Here is a 25,511-nt window from a genome sequence, read left to right on the forward strand (position 1 = left end):
AGACTTTGGGTTTGGTTGTTTTAGACTCTGTTTCAAGTGAATTTTCTCTTTGAGTGAGTATTGAATATATGTTCAGATGTTCTGCATGGAAAGGTGTTTTTCTTGGATAGGGATGCATGGGCTTGTGAAACTCGGAAGTCTCATACTGGTCTCATGGTCACCTAAGCCTGATGCAGGTTTGTATGTGTAGCATTTGTAAAATCCAAAAGTTGGAGATTAAAGATGAAGAAAAGGGAGAGATTAGCACAGTGCTTGCCAGGATTTGAAGTAAGAAAAATCTGTTGCTTCCATTCTTTGGGTTTTTTAACTTTTATTTACTGTCATACCTAGCTGAAGTGGTCATGTTCAAGAAGCCTTTCAAGACCTGGTCAGCATTCAGCTGTGTGGGTTTGGATTTCATGTCAGGAAGAGGTTGCACTTAGGAAAAAAGGTGATATTTAGCCTGATAAACCTTGTTCTTGCATGACAAGATTAACTGGGCTGTTTGGTTTTTGCCTTTAATGTATTTGCCTTTGTTAGCAAAGAAGCTAGGCAAGGTGGCAGTTAACGAAATAACTGCGTGAAGTGTCGCGGACACCCATCTCTGGATTTCATTTAAATTGATCACCTTGTTTCAGTGATCCCTCAAGGTTTTCCACTGTTAGCAGCATCTGTGTTCAAAGTTTGCCTTGGCCAAAATCAGTTTCGTGTCGTGTTTTGCCTTGTCCCTACATCTAATATGGAGCAAACATTTGCCATTTTTCAGCACAAACTCATCAGACTTTAAAGCTATAATAAATGAGGAAAAAAGCAAAATTAAAGTCTTGCCAGCATGACAAATAATCCTAGGAGTGAAGGGGCAGATAGATCCCTCTTTTCAAACTACCCCTTTTCTGTTGTAGCATTTCCTTGTACTCTTTCATGCTTTCTTAAGCTCTCATATGTCCATATAGTTTCTCAGATGTGCTCTTTTGCATCCTTCATCATGCTTTTCTAATATTTGCATGCTCTGTCCTTCTCTTGCCATCTCATGCATCCTTGTGCTCTCCTTTTTCTTATTTTCCTCATCTTGTGCACATAACTTGTGTTGTTTTGGTGCCTTGGAGAGGTGATCAGGCAATTTGCATGTAGGACAAGGAACCTGTATCTGGGTGATGTGGTTTAGAGGTTACAATGGTACTGTTGGGTTGGTGGTTAGACTTGATGATCTTTAAGGTCTCTTCCAGCCTTGATGATTGTGATTCTATGATGCTGTGTCTTGTGTGTCCAAGTGTGGAGTTGGCTTTCTGGTGTGTTGGTTATGGGTGTTAAGTATTTGACCCAGTGAAGGTGGATGGTGTGGTGTGGGAGAGTTTGCATTATGCTTGCTTGAACTTTGAGGATGCTTCTAATGCCCTACAATCTCTGGATTCAAGATGGTGAATAATACTACTGTGGCCCAAAGTGAATGCACTTTACAAAGACTGCTACTTCAAGCAGGAAATTTTTCAGTTGTCAAAGATCTTTCTGTCAGCTATTTCAGAAAAGAAGACCTTCATACATTTGAGGTTTTACATACTTTATTGTCTATCTGTTTGAGGAAACCTTTGAAACTCCAGCTTTTAAAAAGGTAGCAGGCCTTTTTTTCCATTTATTTTTTTCACTTCCTACTTTTTTTTCTTTCTTAGTCTAGACTAAATTCTGACAGCACAGCTCTTTGTATTGGCTGTCCCTTCATTCGAGATACTGTAATACTGCTCCTCTTTTATTTGCCATTTGTCCTTTTGTTTTATGGTTCTCTTTGTTGCAAGCTCCTTTGTTGTTTCTTCCAGATTATTCTCCTCAGGGACTCCTGTATCAGTATGACTGAACATTGCTTGCAGCCATGCCAGATTGTGCTGTGATCTTATTGGATTTCACAAACCAAGGTTAGGCCAGGTCAGAACTTGGTTGAAATAACGTAAACTACAAGATTGCCTGCTAGCCACTGGGAACACACACAACAAAAACCTGACCCAGATGTTGATTCAGTCAGCTCAGGCTGGCTGTGTTGCTGTGCTGACTGCTGTGGGTGTGATACTAATGCCAAGTCTGACCTGTTCTGGCTGGTAGGATTTCACAGCTTTTTTCTTAGAGAAGAGTACTGTTGTTAATTCCAGTGTTCTGGCCCATTCCAAATCCTTTAATTCTCTATCAGGATTACAGTGGAATTCAGTTGAAGATTATATTCTCTGATCTTCTTTTCCCTGTACTGTTGCATGATGATTGCCCTCAAAACTTGCTGTGCTGTTCAAAAAGCTGCATGCATCCAGCATGTGCTGGATGAAATAATTACAAATTTTTCTTTGCGCCCCGATCTTCTGAAGCAAAAAAAAAAAAAAAAAAAACCAAACAAAAAGAAAAACCACCAAAACCCCCCAAAAAACCAAACCAAAACAAAACAAAAAACCAAAAAAAACCCCAAAAAAAACCCACGAAAGCAAACAAACAAACAAAACCCACCAAAAAACCCCCCGAAAATAAAAACCCAACCACCACAGTCTTCTGATGAATGGTTCCAGAAAGGTAGAAACTTTTAATAAAAATAACACATAGAAATTACAGTTGAGCTTTTCTTCGAGTTGCTTGAAGTTTCTGACCAAAAGACTGTATGAAGATGTGTAAGTTTGTTGAGACTTAGTTTCACTGACTGCATATTAGGTGGAAAATTGCATACTATTACACTTGAGTGCACCAAAATGATAGGAAGATTGAATATATAGATAAGGCTTTTCTAATTCATCGTGGAGGTATTCGGACCTGTTGGTGTTCTGTATGGTTTTTAATAGCTTATTCCTTTAAATAAAGCTGTAAGAGGCTAGAAGGTGAACATAGAAAAGTATGTAATGGTGTGAAATAAAGGCCAAAGTTAACTTGGCCTTAATCCCTGCGCTCAGCCTGAGGGAGGGCTGCTGGAGGGCTCATTTGCCTGTGTCCATGCTGGAACAATACTCACGAAGTTGTGGAAAGAACAGTACAACCAGCTTGTTTACCCTGATGTGCCCAGAGGTACAGTGATTGACTTAGATCTATCACAAAACCTGAATATATCTAGCTAGGCAGCAGCCATTAACAGCATAGCCATTAAGAACATTTAAGGAGTGTAAATTGTGAATCTGCAGAGGAATTAGTGAGGTGTGAAAGGGCAGGGTTGACTAGGAGTCAGTAAATTAAATACTTCACAAGCTGGATCAGGAAAAGCTTCTTGTCAGTTTAAGCTGTAAAGTAATGTGATATCTTTCTGTGTAATGTCGTATCTTTCTGTGAATATGTAAAATAAGTTTTGGGATTCAAGTCTGTAATGCATTTTACATACTGGGACATTTGCTGTGACTGGATGTGGACCATATAATCGTATAACACCAGATAATCAGGTGTTTATGCCCCTGCAATATTTTCATCTTTTGAAAGTTTTGGGTGTGCTTTTCTCAGTCAGCACCTGTATATTGAGGGAAAATATTGAATATCTTGACTTTTAAATACAAGTTTATATATATTTCTTCATAGAAAAAATGGAAAATTTAAAATTGGAGTAGGAAGATTAATGTTCTCTAAAAGATGGGATTTACAGTTTGATTGTAAGCGTTTGGCATTGAGGTTACCCATAATTATTCTTAATAGGTAAATTATCTCTGTCTCTGATAATCCTAATCGTCAGTGCAAAGCTTGGCACTGCCAGCAGAGATATGGAAGGTATAGAGTAGGAGAAGGCTGGAAGGAGTCTTTCATCTCTACCATCCTCTGCCAAGGGCTTACTGTACATGCAAATTCATCAGCTTTTCTATTGTGGTGTATTTATATATCCTTGAGAGGCTGAAATCTGGGAATTAATTGCTCTGTGTGCTCAGGGGGCCACTCTGCAGTGGGAGAGTCTGTGGGATTGGGACAGTAGTGGCTGATGTTGCTACAGCATTAATAAATATATGAGGGAATGTCTTGCAGAAGAGTATGAAGGGGTTTGTTGATTGATTCTGTCCTTACCTCTGTTTTAGGAAGAGCCAGCCTGGCTAACCCTTTGTAAGAAACGGCGTGAATGAACAGATATTCTGGATATGTTTGTGGGGGAGGTGGGGCGGTGGTATCTGTGCAGGGGACAGATTACTGTTGTTTTCAGCTGTTATTTACAGGATCAATAAAACTGATTTTCCAATTCAAGGATAATTTTTACCAACAAGCTACATAGCCTATAAGGTCATAATATTGGATCTACTCTTTTTCAGAACAAGTTAATTTATAAATGATAGGTAGTTTCCAGCTCAGGGTTAGTTTTTCTAATAAAAAGGGGAGATGGATCTGGAACATACACCTTGGGAGGGGGTGAGAATTTTGCTTCAGAACAACATTGTTGCACACTGCCCACAGTCCTTTTCTTTCAACAATAATCATTTAACTGTGCATGATATTTTAATGACAAATGTAATAAGAAAACACAGAGCTGTTTTATTACAATCTTGGTTCAATTATTATGTGCAAATACTGCTGTGGACTTTACTGGGCAAAGACAGATGCCCTCTGTAAAGTGCAATATATTTATGCCTCTACACTGCCATTGTAGAGGAGAATATTTGGTGATGTTGTGGAATTATTCCAGGCCAATAGCAAGTGCATTCACACATATATATCCAAATGCCATTCATTCCTTTTGCAGTTACCTTATCTTATTCTTTTGTGACCAGTTGAGAAAGTCTCGGTACGTGACTCATACACATACATACACACATATTTTAATGCTGCATTTCTCCCTCTGCACTTGCCCTTCTTGCCCATTGCATACTTAAGGCAGAGTTTAAAAGGCGTATCAGTGTGAGGCCTCTGCAGTTCTTTGTCTGTGATTGGGGTGAGATACAGCTTTGAATGGGTAAAATCATGCAGCTATTATTTTATAAGCAGGTGACTGCACCTACTGAATTCTGCAGGGTAAGGAGAAAATAGCCAAGAAGCGTTCTTCAACTGAAAGCAGTCTGAATGAACATTACATGCCAGAAAAGTTTAGTAGATTTTTAGATTTTAGTAAACAACCCTTTTTATTTTTGACATCGAGCTGAACCCATTGCAAACCTGAGCATCATGAAACATAACCAGAGTCTCGGTCCTTCTCCTATACTTTGGTAAGTCTCAGGCTTTTGTAGTTACTATCTAGGAAGTATGCAGTCTGTGGAAGTCCACATAAAAATCAAATACCATTACCTTTGAGAAGCTTTGGGTTCAGACCAAAAATACTTTTAAGTCTTCATGTGCCATTTTTCTCAAAGTCTACACATCCATTTTTGGTTCCCCTTTCTTCCTTTGTATATTGGAGTAGTGGAGGAAAAAAATGGAGGAATATGGGTTTGATTTAGAAGAATTTGATGGTGAAGATTTGTTTAAAAAATGAAAAGATATTTTTCTTTACTGTGATTGGAACAAAGTTTTCCTTTTTTAGATGGTAAATAGTTTATAATGTTTGAGTAAGAATCTGGCTTTTGGATGGCTGTGTTGCTGATGAGAGCTACTGGCAACAGAAGCTTTCTAACACCAAACTGCTAGTTTATTAAAAGAATAATAGGAACAGATGTTTTCAATTCATAAAATGTATCAAGTAAATGGTACATCCACTTGTTATTTCAATTCCTTTGAATTTCTGTGAACTCATCTGGGGCTAGGTTCTCAAAAGAGCTTAGCCCACTGTCACTTCATTGTTCTCACTATAAACTGATGGATGATGAACGTGTTTGGGAACTGCAGCTTTTGATGCCTAAAGGGGAGCTCCTAAATACTGATGCTTCTAAAATCTGGCCCATATTTCTGATGAGTGAATACTGATCATTATAGAGGATTCATATATGCAATCTCTGAGTAATACTCTGCGTTTGCCTGTGATTGTATATATGATGGTTTCTTAATTTACTACTGCACTAGGCATTTTAATTCAAATTATGCTAATAGCGTAGGATTAACTGTGGATTATGATTCGAGGATGTACTCTCATTCAAACAGGAGAACCAGTTCTTTAGCTCCTCCAGCCTCTTTCTCCCTCTCATCCTGATGTGTAGTAATTTGAGCTCAAGACTGCCCTCAGGTTTTGATGAGGTTTCTTGTTTAAGCTGATGAAATTGCTTAGGGAAGGCAGTCGTTGAAAATAAGGAAAAGAGAGACTGAGATTATTTTTGTCTTCTGATGGCACATTTTTACAGTGCTGAAATGATTTTTTGAAAACAGTGGTTTAGGATGGGCTCTTGCCAGCACTGCACAGTGAACAGTTCTGGTTTTGCCTTCATTCCTCAGTGGTAAGACAGGCTGCACATACTTTGCTTTTGATTCCAGTACATATTTGAGAAAACTAGTGCTGGGGGTCATGTTAAAATCACCAGAAAGCTCATAGAATAAATAATACATGCAAGAGAACTGATGTTTTATTGGTCCTTGCTAGAGCATATAGCAGTAGGCCAGCTATTTTCTTTGCCAGTACTGAAAAAAACCCTTTGTAGCCACCCAAGATGGCTCTTCTTGAAGCATAACCTCTCCAGAGAGCTTCTTCTCCCCCAAACTGCAGATGTGCTGGAAACACAAATTTGCCTCTTTAATGTTTGCACTTGTTTCATTAGATTGTAATGGCATGCAGCCTGTTTGCATTAGTGAATTCATCTGTATTCCTTCAAATCCCTCATTTGTTGCATTTTTTTGTGGAGTGCCTGATATTTCTAGTGAATTTGTGTTGTAGCAGCACTCTAAAATCTGCCTTTTTTCTCTTTCTTCCTCCAGCTGATATTATTTCTACAGTTGAGTTCAACCACACTGGAGAACTGCTGGCTACTGGTGACAAGGGGGGTCGAGTTGTTATATTCCAAAGGGAACCTGAGGTATGTGGGTTGCCAGTATCATCCTTAATAGCCTGATAAAACCTGGCTGAATTTTTAACACTTTATTTGAATTGAATTAACAAACTTGTTTATAATCTCAAGATTCAGTAAAACAGTGTCACCTGTTCAGAGAGGAAATGAAATAGGGTATGGACTTCTAACTCATAAGTTTGCTGTCCTAAAAAAAATGCTTCAAAGCTCCAAAATTCTCATATAAGAAAAAAGAAGGTTATTTCTGTTTTACTTCTGCCTTGTTTAAATAGCTTTTGCCTGGTGAGGGAACCCGATTCCATTTAAAACAATACCTTCACTTACCTTTATGTTCCACTTGTAAATTCTGTTAATCTGCACTGTCTTTCCTGACTAGCTGCCATTTCTTCCAAAATTCTAATATTGTGTTTCAATGTTCACAGGAAATGTCATTCTTACTGAAACAAATCTGTCAATATAATGTTTTAAATGAGAAATTAAAGTAAATGTTCAATATTTTTATATTTATAAGGCTGTGTATACACCTCTTCTAAGAGATGAAGACATATTGCTGTCATAAATAACATTTCTGTTGTTTTTATTCTCCATAGAGTAAAAATGAGCCTTACAATCAGGGGGAGTACAATGTTTACAGCACTTTCCAGAGCCATGAACCTGAATTTGATTATTTGAAGAGCTTGGAGATAGAAGAAAAAATCAACAAGATCAAGTGGTTACCACAGCAAAATGCAGCTCACTCACTTCTATCAACAAATGGTAAGATTGATGAGAGTATGCAGGACATGGCAGTATTTGTAATATTTGCTCTGTGTGTTTTAGTGCTGACATATATATTTGCTCATTTTAATCTACTGTTTTAGTAATTTCCTCTTTCAGAGTTTACCAAGACTGTCATGCTGCCTCTGGTATCTGTTGTTTGTATATTTTATTCATAGAATCATGAGGTTTTTCCAATTGATTATTCATAGACATTTAAAGAACTATCCAGTTTTCTATTAATGTGCAGTGCTATCCATAGATCTTGTGACAAAGGCATCACCTTACTCAGCAGCTTGTGTTCATGGGAAATTTAGAATTTTTTCTGCTGTATTTGTCATAACTTTTATTATTTGTAGATGTGTAGCTGAAGGAAGTGAGAGAGATTAATTTATTTTTCTTTTCATTCATTATCATCAGAATAGTTTATTTAAGTTTAAAAGAGGTACACAAATCTTGGGAAGACAGGAGGAATAATACTAGGGTATTGATACTGACTCATGTTTCTGACATGTCTAAAGCCTATTGATGAAAGAAGGAAGTATTACTACCAAGTGGGGGTATTCACATATGAAATAAGGGGAAAAAACTGAATGTAACCTAACATGAATAGGTGGAATTTAGGAAGCAGTTAGACACCCACAAACTTTATTATTGCAGGTGATGCATAACACAAAATATCACAAAAATGGTTTTAAATTTTAGATCTAATGGTTATCAGAAAATAATTTTTTTGTTCTAGAAATTTGAGTATAATTGGGAGTTGCTGATAAAAAATAGGGTAATCTCATCTTTGGGAACTGACACAATATAAAATGATTTCTTTGTGTTGAAATATATAACATTAAATAATGTTTACATTAATTCAAAGTAGATGATAATTTTTTAGTATTTTGTAGTTTGCTTTACCTACAGTTGCCTTGGAATTTTGGGGTTACTGTTACTTATTCAAAATGAAACATACCTGTTACAGAGAGGTGTTTTATGCTAATTTAATGATAAGTCACCTTATGAAGTCTGGGAGTTTATTTCTATTCTTCTCCCTTGGTCAAAATATGCCTCACCTTCCTCAGAAACTAAGAACAGCTTCTTCTGAACGTGTGATACAAAAGCAGATTATTTAAAGTAAAACCTCTCTCTTTTCATTTTAAAGTTTGTTTTTAGAAACACAGAGGAATACAGCTGAATCCTCAGATTTTCAGCTTTTACAGTTATAGATAATAGACTGCTACATGAGTTTTCTGGTTTGAGAGGGGAGAAAGGAAGAAATAATCAGCCCTAGTGCTGCTGTAGTTAATCCAGTTTCCACCAAGAGTGAGCAAGCCTAGGATCTGGAAAAATACTTTGGCCTCTGCTTCTCCCCCTTAGTTTTGGAGCACCTCAGCAGACCCCTTCATGCTGAGGAGGACAGAAATGGTTCCACTGGCACAAGCCTTGGATTTTGGCTTTGAATTGCAAAACATTTGCATGTGCCAAGGAGGATTCCTAGCCTCCAGGCACAGCAGGGTTGAAGTCTCAAGATTCACCTCCTGGCATATTCTTAAAGATGGTTTTAGCTTCAGGGTACAGACAGCCCACGTTCAATTATTCACTGTCTCACAGATTAGCTGGGAGAAGCCTTTGACAATATATATCAATTCCATGCCTATAAAAAGGGATAATAATATGTTTCCTAACTTGCAGGCACTACCTGTCACACATGCTCATATTGGACAGATTGTAGAAATATCTTGAGTACTGTTTTTTATTTACTGAATTCCAAGCCTGCTATTTTAATGCAATTTTTGATGTTTTGCTCTCTGGTAATTTAGGATCTAATGCATGGTTTTTGCAGAAAAATGAGAACTGTCAAACAGCATCCTTTCCACGTGCTCAGGTGGACAATGCCTGCTGAATGTGCTGGAAGGAGCATCCTGCTGTTCAGGAACATGAGGGGAGAGTCAGTCTAAATCCAGCCCTCTGTATATGAGACTTGGCAGGTCTGCACCTGCCCAAATCTGTTTCTTTCAGTCTAAGGAGAACTTTTGTGTGGAGTTGTTTCTGCACAGGTCACCTCTCCCAGAGTCAATCTTGGTTCCCTTCCAGTTCACATTATCAGCTAAGCTTTGATTGTGGCATCTTAATTAATGGAGACAGAAGGAAATCACCAAGGCATTCAAATCCCACTGTGGATTTGCAGTGCTTGCAGTTAGCAAATTTGTAGTTTTCACTGTAAAATGAACTGATTTAGTAGTGTAATAATAACAACTTATTATGATTCATTGGTATCTTTTGTACCAGAATGTATTTGGGCCACTTTCAATGTGAGCTACATAATGTAGATCAGAATTTATACAGATTCTTTCATCTGAGGATTTCAGACTGCTTATCCAGATATTAATTAATTTTAACTTCATAACACCTTTGAAACTGAATGCTTAACCTCATAATGATGATTCTATTTTTTCTATATTTTGCAAAATATAAGCGTACTTAAAACTTCTAAGGAGTATTTTAAGTCCAGAAGTGGATAAAGGAGAAGAAAACCAATACATGATAACCTTATATCCTAATAAAACAGTTTTCACTCAGGAAAGAGGTAGATTTATTAATAGCAATAAAATATAACAATGGAAAATTGTTTCTGTTTTTTATTATAATTCATTTTGCAATTGCTGTATTTATAATTTTCTTACTAGATCAGCAGGAATGCACTATTTACATGTAATAGATCATCCAAGGGCATTATATGACCTATGTATATTTTTAGTAATTAATTAACATGATACACAATACAAATGAAATTTATTGAATATTTAAAAGGAGCTTTTTAGTTGCAATTTGAACTAACTTCTTGTTCTGTAGATTGACTGTAATTGTATTGTGATTTTTTTTTTTGCTTGTATATTAGCATATCAATATAATTAAGAGATACATAAGAGTACAAAATGAGTAATGGAGGGATTGATTTTGAAACAAAGAAAGTTCGAAGTTAGAAGTTAGAAGTTGCTATAGAAGTGTAAATCAATTCATGTTTTTCCTGTATCCTGTCTTTAAAGTGATTTGTACTAGCATTTGAAAGTAGTGTTTGGATCAGCCACACTGGGAAAATTATTATGCTCTGCTATGTACTTGGGGAAAGAAAGGTAAAGGAAGAAAGTGGGATGAAATTAGAAATGATGCAGGAATTGAGGTTAATAAATCTGTGCTGAAGGGCAGAAGCTTTGGAAAGACTTTGGCTGCTGCACAAGCAGATGAGTGGAGCAAACAGAATCTCAGGGACAGATTTTTTGCAGATTTTTTGGCATTGATTTTTCAGTCTAGGAAGCATTAGGGTTGGCAGGTTAGGAGCACAGTGGGAGTGGACAATCATCATCAGGAAATCTGGAGCTTTAGCTTGTACAAAAAAACCCCAAAGACAAATGCAGTGTGAAATGTTTAAAACATGTTTGTTGGTTTCAGAGGCTCTTTGGTAACTGAGAGACATCATGACTCTCTCATCATGTGCTCCAGCCATCATGAGAAAGGAAGAGTATGGATTTTATTCCATTAGGATTAATACATTTCTCTCCTTATTTTTCTCTCTTGCCATCACAACACATTTCTCTTACTTTGGCTTTTTTCTTTTCCCTCAGTTATTTCTCAGATGTTTTCCATTAGGAGGGAGAAATATCTCGTTTTTTACACAGCCTTTCATTTGCAGGAGCTCCTGATGTTACACCAGTGCACCACTGCCCATTCCCACAGTGGGCCAGGAAGGGGTCATTGGCATGGCTGTGTACCCCATGCTGTTCTTGTGCTGTTTATAAGTAACCTAGCAAACAGCCAAACTGGTTTTAATATTGACATTATTTTCTTGCCAAGTCAAAGTGATAAACTGAGCTTCAGCAGTGAGCATTGAGTAGTTTGGGTTTGTTCCACCTGCAAACAGCCAGGTTGGATGCATGAGCAGAGTGTGTTCTACATGCTTCACACAGTCTGTCAGCTGCCAGGAACCCCTGACTCGGTGTGAAGATCTGGAATGTGCTTTATGAGTATTTTGTCTGCTGGCAACATTTTCTGGATATGCAGAATAAAGTGACCCAGACTATTTCAGCACAGGACTTGTCTAAACCAAGATGTAAAATCTTCTTTAAGGAATATATTGTGAAAGGTGAGTAACTGCATTCAGAATTCCTGTTCTGACAGTTGCTTATCTTTTCTTTTGAAGACAAAACAATCAAATTGTGGAAAATTACTGAAAGAGATAAGAGACCAGAGGGGTACAACTTAAAAGATGAAGAAGGAAAGCTTAAAGATCTTTCTACAGTAACATCACTGCAGGTAAGCTTCTGTCCATGTCCAAAATTCAATTGTTTCTGAAAAAGGTAGTGCTAAGTCAGTAAAATACTTAAATATGTACCTAATGCTAAGTATTTATATGATTATTCTAACTGAAGCTTTAGCTGACTGCTAACTGTATTAAATCTGCCACATATTTGCAAGTCACAAATGCTTTAAGATATACTGACCAAAATAATATTTTTTTGAGACTTCATGATGGTTTTATTTTTCCTGATAAAATTCTCTTATTGTGACTTAATGTGCTTTCATAAAAGCTTCTTTAACCTCTTGTGCTGGAAGCATTTTAGTTGTAATTAATTTTGAACAGGTTTCTTGACACATTCAGAGCAGCTGAGTTAAAGACAGTACACCAACTTCCAGTTTCATATTTTTTTCAGTTTTATTATTTTAAGTGTGGGAATTGCAGTAGTCTGTGCTCTGGTAAACCTTAGATTCTGCATTGCTGAAGAGATGCAGTCATGGAACTCATATAAGCATAAGTGATCACAGAATTATTCACTGTGGAAAAGACAGTTAAGGTCATCAAGTCCAGCCATGAACCCAGCACTGCCATATTCAATAAACCATGTCCCCAAGTGCCACTTCTACACATCTTTTAAATACCTCCAGATGTGCTGACTCAACCACTTCCCTGGGCAGCCCCTTCCAGTGCTTGACAAAAATTTTGTTGAAGAAATCTTTCTTAATATCCAATTATAACATAATAACCAATATAATCTGATTATAACATAAGCCATTTCCCTTTCTTCTGTCACTTGTTTGGAGATGAGACCCACCAAACACATGTTAATGTAGATTTTTGCTCTCAGACTTTTTTTGCCTGAATTCACTCCAGGTGTTTTGGCAAAGGAAGTGGCTAAAGGTTAGAACTGGAAGGCTGTGTTGTATAAACACTAGTATGTCTTTAATATTGAAAACAAAACAAACAATTATGGTCTATTGGGGAAAAAAATGTTCCAAAGTGTAAATATGACTACATTAATGGAATATTTATCTATTCTGTATGTATTAGGCAAACAAAACTATTCCAGATTCCTTATAGTCTGAGAATTCTCTGAGAATTGAGCATCCTCTTGAACGGAAGAGGAGGGGCAGGCCATGATCTCTTCTCTAGAGTGACTGTGACAGGACCCCAGGGAAAAGCCTGAAGTTGTGTCAAGAGAGGTTTAGGTTGGATATTAGAAAAGGTTCTTCATCCAGAGGGTGGCTGGGCACTGGCACAGGCTCTTCAGGGCAGTGATCACAGCACCAAGCCTGGCAGAGTTCAAAAACATTTGGATGCTGCCCTCAGACACATGGTGTGGTTCTTGGGGATGGTGCTGTTTCAGGGTGGGAGTTGAACACTGTGATCTTGTGGGTCCCTTCCAACTTGACATTTTCTGTGATTCTGTAATTCAAAGGTTGAGTTTTGTTTTGTTCCTTTAGTAGAAAGCGAAACTCAAATGTTTAATTACTCTGTGCTCCTCTTTAAACTACTTTGTGAATTGATGTATGATAGATTGTTTCTGATGCATGTTCAACAACATTGAATAGTTCCAGTCATGGACCACAGCTTTACAGTGTTTAATGCTTCATTGATAGGGAATAAATTGAGTGTCTACTTATTGAAGCATGACTTTGAAGTGACACACAGGGAAGTAATGAGGGCACATTGACAAGTGATAATCTGTGATATTGGCTTTTCAGGGATACATGTGCATGTAAAGTATGTAATGTTGGCTTTGTTTTGCAAGCCTTTATTCTATTATTTACCTGAGATTACAGCCTTTTCACCATGTGAGTTTTTGGAAAGAGAAACATGAAGTAGCAAAACTATTTAAGTTAGTTATAGTTAAGTGATTTACAGCTAAGGGCAAACACTTTAGCAGAAGCAAAATATGAGTGCTGCACTGCTTGCCAGAGCCTCCTGCACATGTGGGACTGACCTGTTCTGTGGCAGCTGACAGTCCCTCCCTTCCCACAGTCCAGGCTTTCCATCACTCTGCCTGCCTCTCTGCTCCCTCCCGTCTTCCTTGGCCAGGATGGCCTTGCCCAGCAGTTAATCCATGGGGAAATTCAGTTTGTGTACACTGTCAAGAAGTTTTGTAATATGCTGTCTTTGAATGCTTACTCTTTATTGGAATTCTCATCATCCTATCAAAGCAGTATTTCAAGTCTTACTCTCTCTCTGGTTTGTGTTTTGTGGTTTTTTTTTTTGGCAGGTGCCTGTTTTGAAACCCATGGATTTGATGGTAGAAGTCACTCCCAGGAGAATCTTTGCTAATGGTCACACTTATCACGTCAACTCAATATCGGTCAACAGTGACTGTGAGACATACATGTCAGCGGATGATCTCAGGATTAACCTCTGGCATTTAGCCATCACAGATAGGAGCTTCAGTATCCTTTATTGTGGTTCCTTGCCCAGTGTTCATGTTATTAGTACGGCTTAAGAGGACAATTTTAAAATATTTTTCTGCATGTTTTAAAATATACCTTTACTTACCAGAATCCCTGCAGTATTTGTAACAGAAAATGCTGAGATATTGTAAGAGACAGCTAAGAGATTGGAAAAATCAGGGAATTTTATCTAAAAAAATAACAGTGTGGTAAAGACATTTAAATAAGAAACAGATGCCAGCTGAATGGTAACTATCCACCTGAATAGACTACGCTGTACTGTCATATCCTGAAGATATTTCAGGCTGAGATACTGCACCTTGTTTTGCTGCAAGGTCAGTCCTTATCCTGTCCCTGCCCCCATTCTCCATCATCCTGCTTCCCACAGCCCTAATGCCCAAGATGTGCATAGTCTGGGGGTGAGGCTCAGCTGCTCTGTGTGACTTGTGTCTGTGATTAATGCAAGCATTGATGTCTCAAGTGCTGGTGTTATCCTGAGAGCTCCATTGTGGAGTCATTCTGGCCATCTGTGAGGCTCCCCCTTGCACTACAACTGGGTGTCTTGGAGGGGGAGCAAAAGAGAATGTAGCCAAGAAAAGTGGTTCTCTGTGTTTTGCAGAACATAAATAGACTGGTAATAAGAGAAATAGGTTATGGGGACAGGTCAGAATGTTGTATTCCTTTGGTGATTTCTTTTTGAGTGTATCAAAAGGAGCTAGAAGAATATGTCTCTGTGGGTTTATATGAGGGACTATTAGATGTCAAAGTGAAGTTGTGCTGTTGGGGTAGTTCTCCTCAGAGAAGGCACCAATGTGATGGGGTGTTCTCCTTGTCTCTGGTGATTGTATTTCTTCCTTTGTTGGCCAGGTCGTCTTTGAAATCTAACCCATCCTTTGTTAATGTCACAGGAAACAATGATCTTTGAATCAAACAACACTTAATGTCCTTAAAGAATTACCTTTGCAGGGTCAAGTGACAGGTGCCCTTACCCTGGGAAATTTATATCTGAATATCTCCTCAATTTGTTTCCAAACTCATACTATTCTGTCCTTCGCATGTGTAGATTAAGCAAACTTAATAGGTTCCCTCTTTAATATGACTGTATATTTAGGAATAATTTATATGTGGTACTTCAAAGTCCAGCTATGTCTGCCTTGATAGCCAAGCAATTGTACTTCCATTCTTTAGTAGGACAGATCATAATTATTTGCCAGCACACCTGTTTGAAGTAGCAGTGTGGCTCTGCCAGTGTCCTCCTCACAGCAAATTCACCTTCCAGACTTCTCCCTGTCCTGGACCCTTTGCAAGTGACTCTGCTGTGTGTTCTCCCCTGCTGTGTGTCCTCCTCTTCTAAGGCAGAGCAGTGGGTCAGACCAAGCACAGTAACCTCTGTATCCCGTGTATGATCACCAGATCACATTCCAAAGTGCTTACGCAAGATAAGGCTTTGCCTTTGGCAAGTCCTTTTATTGTATTAAAGCTATTTAATAATCTATGGATTATCAAGACAGATGTTCCTGAAAAGTTTCAAAAACCAAGTAAATAATTTTGATTATAGTTCATGAGGACAACATGAATTTTTAGTGTCATTTGCCACACTAAGAGCTTACTGACAGAAATATCAGCAGTAAATTAATAGCTGTGTGGACTTTGTTTCAAGCATTAGCCCACTGCTGTGGTTGAGTATTTACTGATAAAATGTCTTTGAAGGTTTTTGATTGATTCATTGATTTAGCTGTTAAAATAAAGTTTATAATGGCACACTCATTTTCTGAGTATGTTCTAAGAATGATAATGAGAGGGAAATTATGAGTGTGTTTTTGAGTTTTAGGATAGGAACCTTTTCCTGTGTCTGAGATAAGCACTAGTGGCTTTGGGATACTTGGATTGGGATACTTGGATTGGGATACAGCTATTGCTGCTTCTTTTACACTTGAATGAAAATCTGTGAGGACTGTGATGAGAGAGTTCAAGCAGTGACAGGAGACAACACCAGGTAACCGGATAATCAATTCTAGGGGCAAAATGTTCCTGCTAAGGGGCCCATGGTGGCAGTAGGTTGGCTTTTGTGGCTGGATGTCTGTATGTATTCAGCAGAGTAAGCTGAATTACACGGGCTGTGCCCACAACTGTTTCAGACAAGATCAGCTGTACCTGTCTGTACTCAGTTGTCAAAACCAGTGCATCAAGCAGTTTACTTTTACCTAATTCTTTGATAAACAGAAATTTTGACGCAGATATTCCAAGAGAAGGTGAGATATTGCTTATATTGGGGAATTAACTGGGAGGCCATGATAACTGAAAGAAGGGGATGAGTAAGTTGCATTTGCATCAGTCTCCTGACAGGGATCTTTTTGTCCATACACAGCCCTGTACATCTTGTAAAATTGCAGGAATGTATTTTTCCCTGGGTAACAACATCTATCCCTGAAACTGCATTTCTGTCCTACAGAAAAACAACCTATGTAAAAATCTCCTAGAAGTAGTTGAGTTTCTGGTAAAATCAGTGGGTGTGCCAGTTGCAATTAAGACTAGACATATTAAGGTGAAAAAATTCTGCCAAGCAAACAGTTTAAATTATAAATGAATGTTGCTGGGCTTGCTGCCTTCTGTAACACATTTATGGGGATAGGCAGAAGGAGGCTAAGGCTGTTTTAAAAATGCTTGTTTCACATCTTTTTACTGAATGCAAAAGGGAAATGAAGCATCTTGCTGTTTTACATTCAAGGCTTGATTCCTTGAAATGCATGTTTAAAACAATAAATAGAAAGCATTTTGATTTGAAGTGGATTTTGTTAATAAGGGATGTGGCAGGGATGAGTATTTGTCTTTCAATTTTCCCTCAGAGGCAGCACTGCTGTGTATAATGACCTACGATCTGTTGTACCCAAGAGGCTGGTTGTGACAATGACACAAACAACAAATACAGTGGTAGAGTTTCTGGACATTCACAACATGTCTGAACATTGTTACAAACTGCATGAGAAATCCTGGAGAAAGACTGAATCAGCAGCAGTATGTTTAGGTATTTTTGCAAATAAAATACTTTGCCCTGTAGAATTTAATTTGAGAACAATTTGGTTATAACCATCATTTTAGCAGTTTTACACATCACTGATAATGTTTCATTTCTTTGAAAATATAGAACAATGAAGATCTTAAAAGAATTCTCTTCCTGTGGTCTTTGGGAAAATATTTTAAATCAGTTTTGCAGAATTTGGCCAGAATATTTATCTTAGGTAAGCCTTAGGCAGATAAAATACAACTAGTGCTTTTCTGGTTTGCTTTTGTATCAGTGTAAGCACTAGCTGGAGTGAAAAGCAGACAAGTGAGTTTATGCTATGCCTATGTAAATTTAATGAGTATGCAAGACTTCTGTACATTGCTTCCCACTTGCAAATGGATCTGCTTAGTATTGTTTGGGCAGGAGGAGGCAAGGGAGAGGAGGAGGTGAGAGAAAAGGAAGGGGGAAGGTTAGCCTGGCAAATAATTGCACATACTGGGATTTTCTTTGGTAAAAGGTTTAATGTGTTTGGTTGTGTTATGGAGAGTGAGAGTCAGTGACCTTAATTATGGATGATATTCTGCACTGGAAAAGAAGTAAGGCAAAGGTTGCTGTATTTGTTAATGTTTGGTCTGAAATGGTTCAGCAGTGTTGCCCATAGTTTAAGCCTTTAGATAGTTATCTTGGGTGAAATGAATGAGAAAAAAGGACTGCCAGGAGCATACTGATAAGGCTTACTTGCCATTAGCAGCAATCTTTGGACTATCTAGCTGCACTAAATAATCTTTATGAGAATGTATTTGGATTGCTCACAGAACTATGTAGCTCATAGCACTTGAACTCCCTTCATTTCCTGCTAGCACACTATTTCACTCTAGAGGCTGTCATGGCATTGCTATGGAAACAACATCGCTGTTTCCAGCATGTGCTCATCTTGAGACTCATCTTGACTAAAATACTCATTTCTCAGTCAGATCAATATAGTCCAGGGTTATCCTGTTTTAATAAAAAATTCCTTGTTCTGTGTCCCAAAAGGGTTAAGCTAATTAGCAAATCCCCATAGGGCCTTCTTGCAGTCTAATGTATTCTGGTATTTGAGGCATATCTTGGATAGTCAGTTTGTTAGGCACCATATCTTGGGAAAATGAATTTACTTAAGATGTAAACAACAGGAAAAAAAATAGAAAAATCCAAAATAACATGGTACATTGGTGGAGACCAAGTTTGTGGCAGCCCACTGTGCATCTGAATGTAGTGCATATATAAGGCAAATACAGAGCTCTGGGAGCAGCCTAGGCTGGGGGAGATAGCCAGCCTTAAAAAATCCCTGTACTTGCCTCAGTGCTAAGAATGTGAAAGCTAAACTGAAGCAGATCTACAGTATTATCTTGTTATTTGGGCAGGAAGTTTATGCCCTTGAGTGAGATAAGGCTGTTTGTATAAAAATGCCTGAGCCAGGATGACTGTGCAGAGCCTGCGTGCACAAGGATGCCTTTTCTGTGCTCTCAAAAGTGTGTCTGTACTGTGTGAGAAACTGCTGCCACCCCCACCCACTGCACTGTTTTCCTACAGAACACACCTTCTCTTTGGGAGATGGCAGACCTTACTTCTCTTTTGAGAGCTATGTCTAAGCCATGTTAGCGCTTCCTCTTCTGTCAAGAAGAATGTGTCAATCTCTATCAGGTATTTAAAAGGTGAATGTTACACCATGGAGTCATATTCCAGCTGCGTTGCTACTAGCAACATTTGAGTAACTTTTCCTCAAATTTGTGTTCTTTTTTCTTTCCTCGAGTCTCTCCCTCTCCCACATGCATTGTTTCTCTCTCTCTCTCTCTTTCTCTCTCTGGTAAAGGAGAATGAAGATGCCTGTGAAGCTAAAATCAGGTCTGTAAGTTAGAGGATTGCAGAGATGCCATGTACACTGATCCCATGGTTTGGAGAGCTCTCTGATTCTAACTCTTGAGAACTTACTGCTTTGCCTTTTTCATTAGAACACTCCTATGTGAACAACTGAGGGGGGAAAAAGCTTTATTAGTGAGCTGATTAGGTTTTGGACTGATGAGATTCCCTTGCCAGGCTCCACTTTTTCAGAACAGAATCCAGTCTGTCTAAGAGTCTTCTATTAAGACATGACAGCTGCAAACCTAAAGATTTTCATATCTGACTTGTAGTCCTTAAGTCTTGTAGACCCTTGTCTTTCCCAAGAATTTTCCATTTATGTTACTGTTATCTGAAGCAATGGAAAAGTTTTTCAAGAGAAATATTACTGTTGCAGAGGGAAATTGATTGTTACCCATTTAGCAACAATGCACAATCTATTTCAAGTTGTTTTGAAGTGATCTGATTCTCGAAGCTCTGCAAAATGGCAGGTTCCATTGACTTTTCCTTTTAACTTTTGGGTTTGAGATCTTTTCAGCTTATTAAAAATAAATTATTTTGAAATTGCCTATGAAACTACAGATACCAAATCACCTGGTGACTTGAGGATCATCTACACTGGTGTAGTTCAGTAATAACATTTGCTAAAATGTAATTAATAGACTAGCAGCAGGTGCAGTAGTTCTTATATAGGTTTTACTCCTAATGCTTATAATTTCTATGTCAGCAAAGGTATATATGAGGGTCAAGAGGTTATAGATCATATACTGAGGCTTAGGATAGGAATAAAAACTCCAACATAAAGCTCCATAAAGTACTGCTGATGGGACCACAATAAAGTGCTGTATAGATATGATGGTGTTAAGGGTACTTAAGGGAATTCTTGAAATAATGAAAAATAGCCCCTTATTTCTGGAAAGATTCTTTTAATTAAGTAAGCAGAAAGTATAAGCAATTCATATCATCTCCAGAAGTGGACACAGCACTCCAGGTGGAGTCTCAACAGAGTGGAGGGGCACTGCCCACACTGCTTTGGGTGCAGTCCAGGACACAGTTGGTTTCGGGGCTGAGTGCATCCAGCCTCTCATCCATCAGCACCCCCAAGTCCTTCCGGGAAGGGCTGCTCTTGATCCCTTCATCCCCCAGCCTGAGCTGGTACCAGGGCTTGCCCTGACCCAGATGCAGCACCTTGTACTTGGTACTGTTAAACCTCATGAGGTTTAAACCTCTTGTTAAACCTCTTGAGCCCACTTCTTGAGCTTGTCCAGGTCCCTCCAGATAAGTCCTTGGTGTGTGGTTTTGGCTGTGCGTTAGGAAAAATGCAGTAGGGATTCTTTTATTCAAATCACAGAAGAAATGTTTTTAGTGTCAGTCTAGGGGTGAAATTAGTAAATAGGTAATGGTAGTAGGTAAATAGTGTGTGTAACTCTAAGTTATCATCTTCTGTGAACTGCATAGAATCCCAACAGTAAACAGAGCCTTTCATGAACTCTCAATGGACTAATTTGTAAGAAAAATTCTGTGTGTCCCTAGTGCAAGGTACCAAGAGAGAACTGCATTTCTAGGATCACTTAAATGACTTTGCCTAGTAGGCACTAATGTAGATACAGCTTCTAAAAAAGGCACTGAATTGTCTTCTGCTTCTGTTGAGGTCAAACTACATCCAGTTCAGATACGATATTATTTCTGATGTGGTCATCATTATTTAGAATATCTTAATTGAGTATAGCTTTTAAGCTTTCAGAGTAAGAAAAGTTGTGTGTTTATATGTGAGCTTGTGCAAGTTGCAGTCTTTATAACTAGCTGTGTAATTCAAGTACTAGATTATAATTACAGCAGTAAAGCTCTGTGAATGGGCACTGTAATCTGCATTTTACAGATTATTTGTTTTCAGGAAGTCCAGAGAAGTCTCAGCATCTTATAGGAGATCTCTTAAGCATCTATAAGTTCAGATTTAGGGAGCTCTGAAAACCATGATTAAATCTGCAGAAGTGGTCTTTCAATACTTTGTTTGGTTTTGCTTTTTGCCAGAGGACACTTCGTGATCCCTGTCAGAAACAATTGCTTTTAACTATTCTGATTACCTTAAATTGACTTCTATCTTAGGAATTTGACTGTCAGCCAGTCAGAGAGAATTGGATGACAGAGCATGACTGATAGCCAAAGGAGCAATAGCAGAGCTAGTTAAGCAGTATCTTAGCATTGAATCCCTGAGTGAGATCCTCCTGGCCATACAGCTGAAATGTGTATTGCAGTGAAAGCAATGGCTGGAGTGTATGATACCAGTGTCATCAGGGCATGGGATAGCACTATGGAAATATTCCCTATCTAGCCATCCTCCAAAATAAATAAATTGGAAGTGTTGAATCTGACTGTGAAAAACTAATTAACAGCTGAGGCTTTGCATGCTTGGCAATGACCAGTCTCTTCCTTTTTCTGCATTTGCCTTTAAAGAAGTTAATTTAAGGTGATTTGAGCATAGCTATAGCCTTGGGATAATTCCTGCACTGTAGATTTATTGTTTAATAGAAATATTAATTTATTAATCAGAACACATAATTTTCTTACTTATCACTCCTGTCCATACACAACTTTAAGTATGTGATTATGTTTTTCTTTTAATGGATTTCTTTATCTAGCCCTCTGTCTTCTCTAACACAGTTGTCCACAAATAGACACCCTTACCTGTGATTTCATTTCTGCAGAGGTAAGTAAAAACATAGCCTGAGGCATTAGAAAACTCTTGCTCTTTGAAAATGTATAGTGAATTGTAAAAAGGGAAAAGAAAATTTGCTGGAGTTGTAACAAATTAAGAAGAATAGTGTGAAATTCTGAGCCCATAAAAACCATTTCAGGATTCCTTAATAGTGCATTAAAGAACACAACAGGGATTTCATTGAATTCATATGTTTGCAGAGCAATCTAGGCAATGTGACTCTAAGAGATACTTAAAATTTTACAATAGGTGCAAAGATGTCTTTTCACAGATCTCCATAGAGACAATTGCTTTCCAATTTAATAGGGATGGTAGCAAACAAGTTACTATTTTGTATCAGGAATGCTCTTTAAAATATCATTATCTCAACATTTCTCAAGTTTATTGGTATGGAAGAGAGAAAGAGCACATAATAGAGCTGAAATGAAATCAACCACCAGATTTCCTTTTTCACCAAAGTAATTTCAGGTGTTATCCAGAATCTGAGATCCTTAGCAGAGAGGGACTTGGAAACTATGTCAAAGAATATTAAATTACAGATAAAGGGTCGTGTCATGGAACTGATCCTCATCTAAGTAGCACTCATATTTTAGTGTGATTGCAGTCAATGAAGTTATTCTTGTGGAAATGGGTAACAGGATTCAGTCCAAGATTTATTGTCTTAACTAATTTTATTTCTTCAGCTGATGAGTTTTAATCAGTGTGTTGTCATTGTAGAAGCTTTTAAATTGCATGCTACTGTTTCCCTCTGGATTAATTTCTCATTGAAGCATTTTGAAAATGAGCCATTCTCTGTTGTCACAGGTGCAGTCGGTGTATCCAACTTGAAAAACATGTATTATGAATTTATTGAAAGTTAGACAAAAAACCCCATTTACACAGTTCTAGGTACAATTATATGAAAAGATAATGTATAAATAATTTAATCAGCTCCGCCAGAGGGGAGAATTCTCTTAAATGAATCTAATTATTCAAATTCCCTTGCGAGTTTGGACTTGAAATTAACCTTGGAATGCACAGTCTTTCTCAGAGTATTAACAGAAAAAATAAGAAAATATAAGTTATTGTACGCACTAGCTTGAAGAGTACTCATACAAAGACAGATGTCACAAAAATGCTCACGTGGTCATCTCAGGCATTGTGTCAAGCTTAAAGTCTGTACCTGTGTGTTCTGTGTGAGCTGTCAGAACCTGAGACCCTGGAAGCTTTTCTCACTCTTAAAAGAGCTGGGACACTCTCATTAATGCACACATATCATTATTTTGAGTTGTAATAATACACGTTGGTAGGGACTGCATGTGGAATTGCTGTAGTTTGTGCCTTTGGAATAGAAATGTTCTGTAAATAAAGGCCATATTAACTTTCAGAAAGTTGTGGCACCAGTCTTAAGAATAAGTTGATTTTGACTGTTGTTATACTGCATGCTGATGGTCATTTTTGAAAATCCTTTCAAGTGAAATTAAGCAACCAGATAATAAGTCCTGCCACAAGATTTTATTCAGATATCTTATGAAATACAATATAGGTGATTTAAATGTAAATTTTATGAGTGTTTTTAAAGTAGCTATTTTTAAGAAGTATCTGGATATTTTTGAAGATATTTTTATTTCATTACTTTCATAACAAGCATGCAGGGAAGGGGAGAGATTTATGCACAGAAAGACACTTCTAGCTAGCTAAAGTTTACAAAAATATATAATTTGTGGCTCAAATTGAAAAATCAGTAAAAATATGGAATTTCTCCAGCCTAGTATGGTACAAATACTACTGTATTAGGGTTTTCTGAAATGTATATGAAAGAATAAGTTGCATATTGAGAAAGAAAAGTCACAACCAAAATCTCTAAAGAGTCTATACCCTCCAGCAGGAATTTCTGTGTCTGCTTTTATTTAAGAGACAGATCGTCCTCAGCTGCATTGGATTTTAGTAATTACCAAGAAGAAATTTCTTGATAGGAATTATGTGATAGCATATAGGTATATAAAAAGAAGAAAAGAAAGGCATTTCATCTCTTATTTCCAAGTTATGTGGGAAAATAAATCTCTGGCTATTTTTAAGATGGACTTTGAGGAATTTTATATGTCATATTTCTTGTACTACCAGGGACTCTATTCCGTAAACTAAGTAAATCCCTCTCAGTTTTCTGTTGAGCATCTAATGTATTTCAGGAAAGGTTTGTGAACGATGATATTATATTGCTTTTGTTTATGAATTATCCTTGCCTTATTAATGTTGAATCACTCTTTTCTTGGAACCTTTGCTAGTATGTAGTACATGATGCCACTTAACCATACTACATAGAACAGCACTGCCTAAGAGAAGCTCAGCTCAGGGACTTAACAGTGCTCTTCTGTTAATAATTTATTTGTACCTGAGGCTCTTCTGGTATTTGTGTTCCAAGTGTAACATTAAGCATGCCACAGTAGTTTCAGACAAATCACAATCGATTAATATGCAAATATATGAACTAAATATGACTTTGTAATCTTTCAGTGACTGACTGCAGGTGTGTATTTATGAAGGCAAGTCTTCCTCTGTTGATTCATCCACTTAACTTTTCTTTCAGCTGTGTATACGCAGATAATAGTGTCTTTGCTCTTGAAAATTTCAATCTGCATATAGTTATTGCTAAAGCAGGCATGTGACTGTGTTTACAGCTGAAAATGTGGGCGTTCTTTTAAAAAAAAATGAGCCAAAATTTCCATTCCTAAATAAATTAAAGTTTTCCAGTAGCTACTTCTAAATTCATTATTCTCTAAGTAAATCACTGGTTGTGCTGTGTAGGAACAGGCCTATCTGTGATAAAGTTTGGATATGACCTGCACCATTTAAAATTATCTCTTTCCTACCTTGACTACCAGTGCTACTTTACAATTCTCTGCTTTCAACGCTTAGTCAAATGTTGCAGCTACTCCATAGGCAGTTTCTCTTATATAGTAGAGTTGTTTTTCTGCAACTTGCATAGTGCAAAGTCTGATTTTTACTGAATTTATGGCAGTAAAAGGAATTTCCTAAAATTTTTCTAAGTACATGTAAAAGATGTTGATTCTTTTTTCAAGTAATATTTGTGTCATGGAGATTCAGGGCTTTCTTGCTGCTGTCTCTTTTTATCCTATCAAGATAACAGGAGAGCAAAGTAATTCTGATGTTGCAAAAATCAGAATGAGATCTCTCAAATTCAGAATGAGTCTTGGGGGAAAGTTGCAAGAGACAAACATAATAATGAGAATAACAATAATGTCTCAAAACCAATTAATCAAGAAGAGAACTGAGTGAATACTGCTGTGCCTGGACAGCTGCAGGTAGGGAGGAGAGTGGCCACTAGATCAGAATCCAGTCTTGCTGGCTCTTAACCTTTGCCAAGCCTTTGCCGCTTCCTGCCTCAGTTTCATTTTCTGTAAAACATTAGCACCAATACTGACTCTGCTTTAAACCTAAAGAATGGAAAATGTTTCTAATACTACTTTGAATTTCCTGCTATGTACCTCCAGTTCCAAATGAAACTTGAGAAGTTTCAGCTTTGGCTCAGAAGTTAGATATTTAAGTTACATTCTTGAACAGCTTTTGTCCCATTATCCTGAGACTCTCTGGTTTCTCTCAGCTGCCAGATAAATCAGTAACATCTTGG

General features: G+C 37.7%; 1 protein-coding gene across 13 annotated transcripts in view; it reads left to right on the top strand.

Annotated features, from left to right (window-relative positions):
* The window catches only part of PPP2R2C (protein phosphatase 2 regulatory subunit Bgamma), a 190,717-nt gene that overhangs the window by 128,633 nt on the left and 36,573 nt on the right, over positions 1-25,511 (top strand). For all 13 annotated transcript variants that reach the window (XM_072927983.1, XM_072927984.1, XM_072927982.1 and 10 more), the window contains 4 exons: positions 6,739-6,836; positions 7,418-7,583; positions 11,773-11,885; positions 14,108-14,285. In XM_072927983.1, the coding sequence (XP_072784084.1) occupies positions 6,739-6,836; positions 7,418-7,583; positions 11,773-11,885; positions 14,108-14,285 (555 nt within the window). The remainder of the gene's footprint in view (positions 1-6,738; positions 6,837-7,417; positions 7,584-11,772; positions 11,886-14,107; positions 14,286-25,511) is intronic.

Source organism: Taeniopygia guttata, chromosome 4 (genome assembly GCF_048771995.1).
Source record: "Taeniopygia guttata chromosome 4, bTaeGut7.mat, whole genome shotgun sequence".
Taxonomy (NCBI): Eukaryota; Metazoa; Chordata; class Aves; order Passeriformes; family Estrildidae; genus Taeniopygia; species Taeniopygia guttata.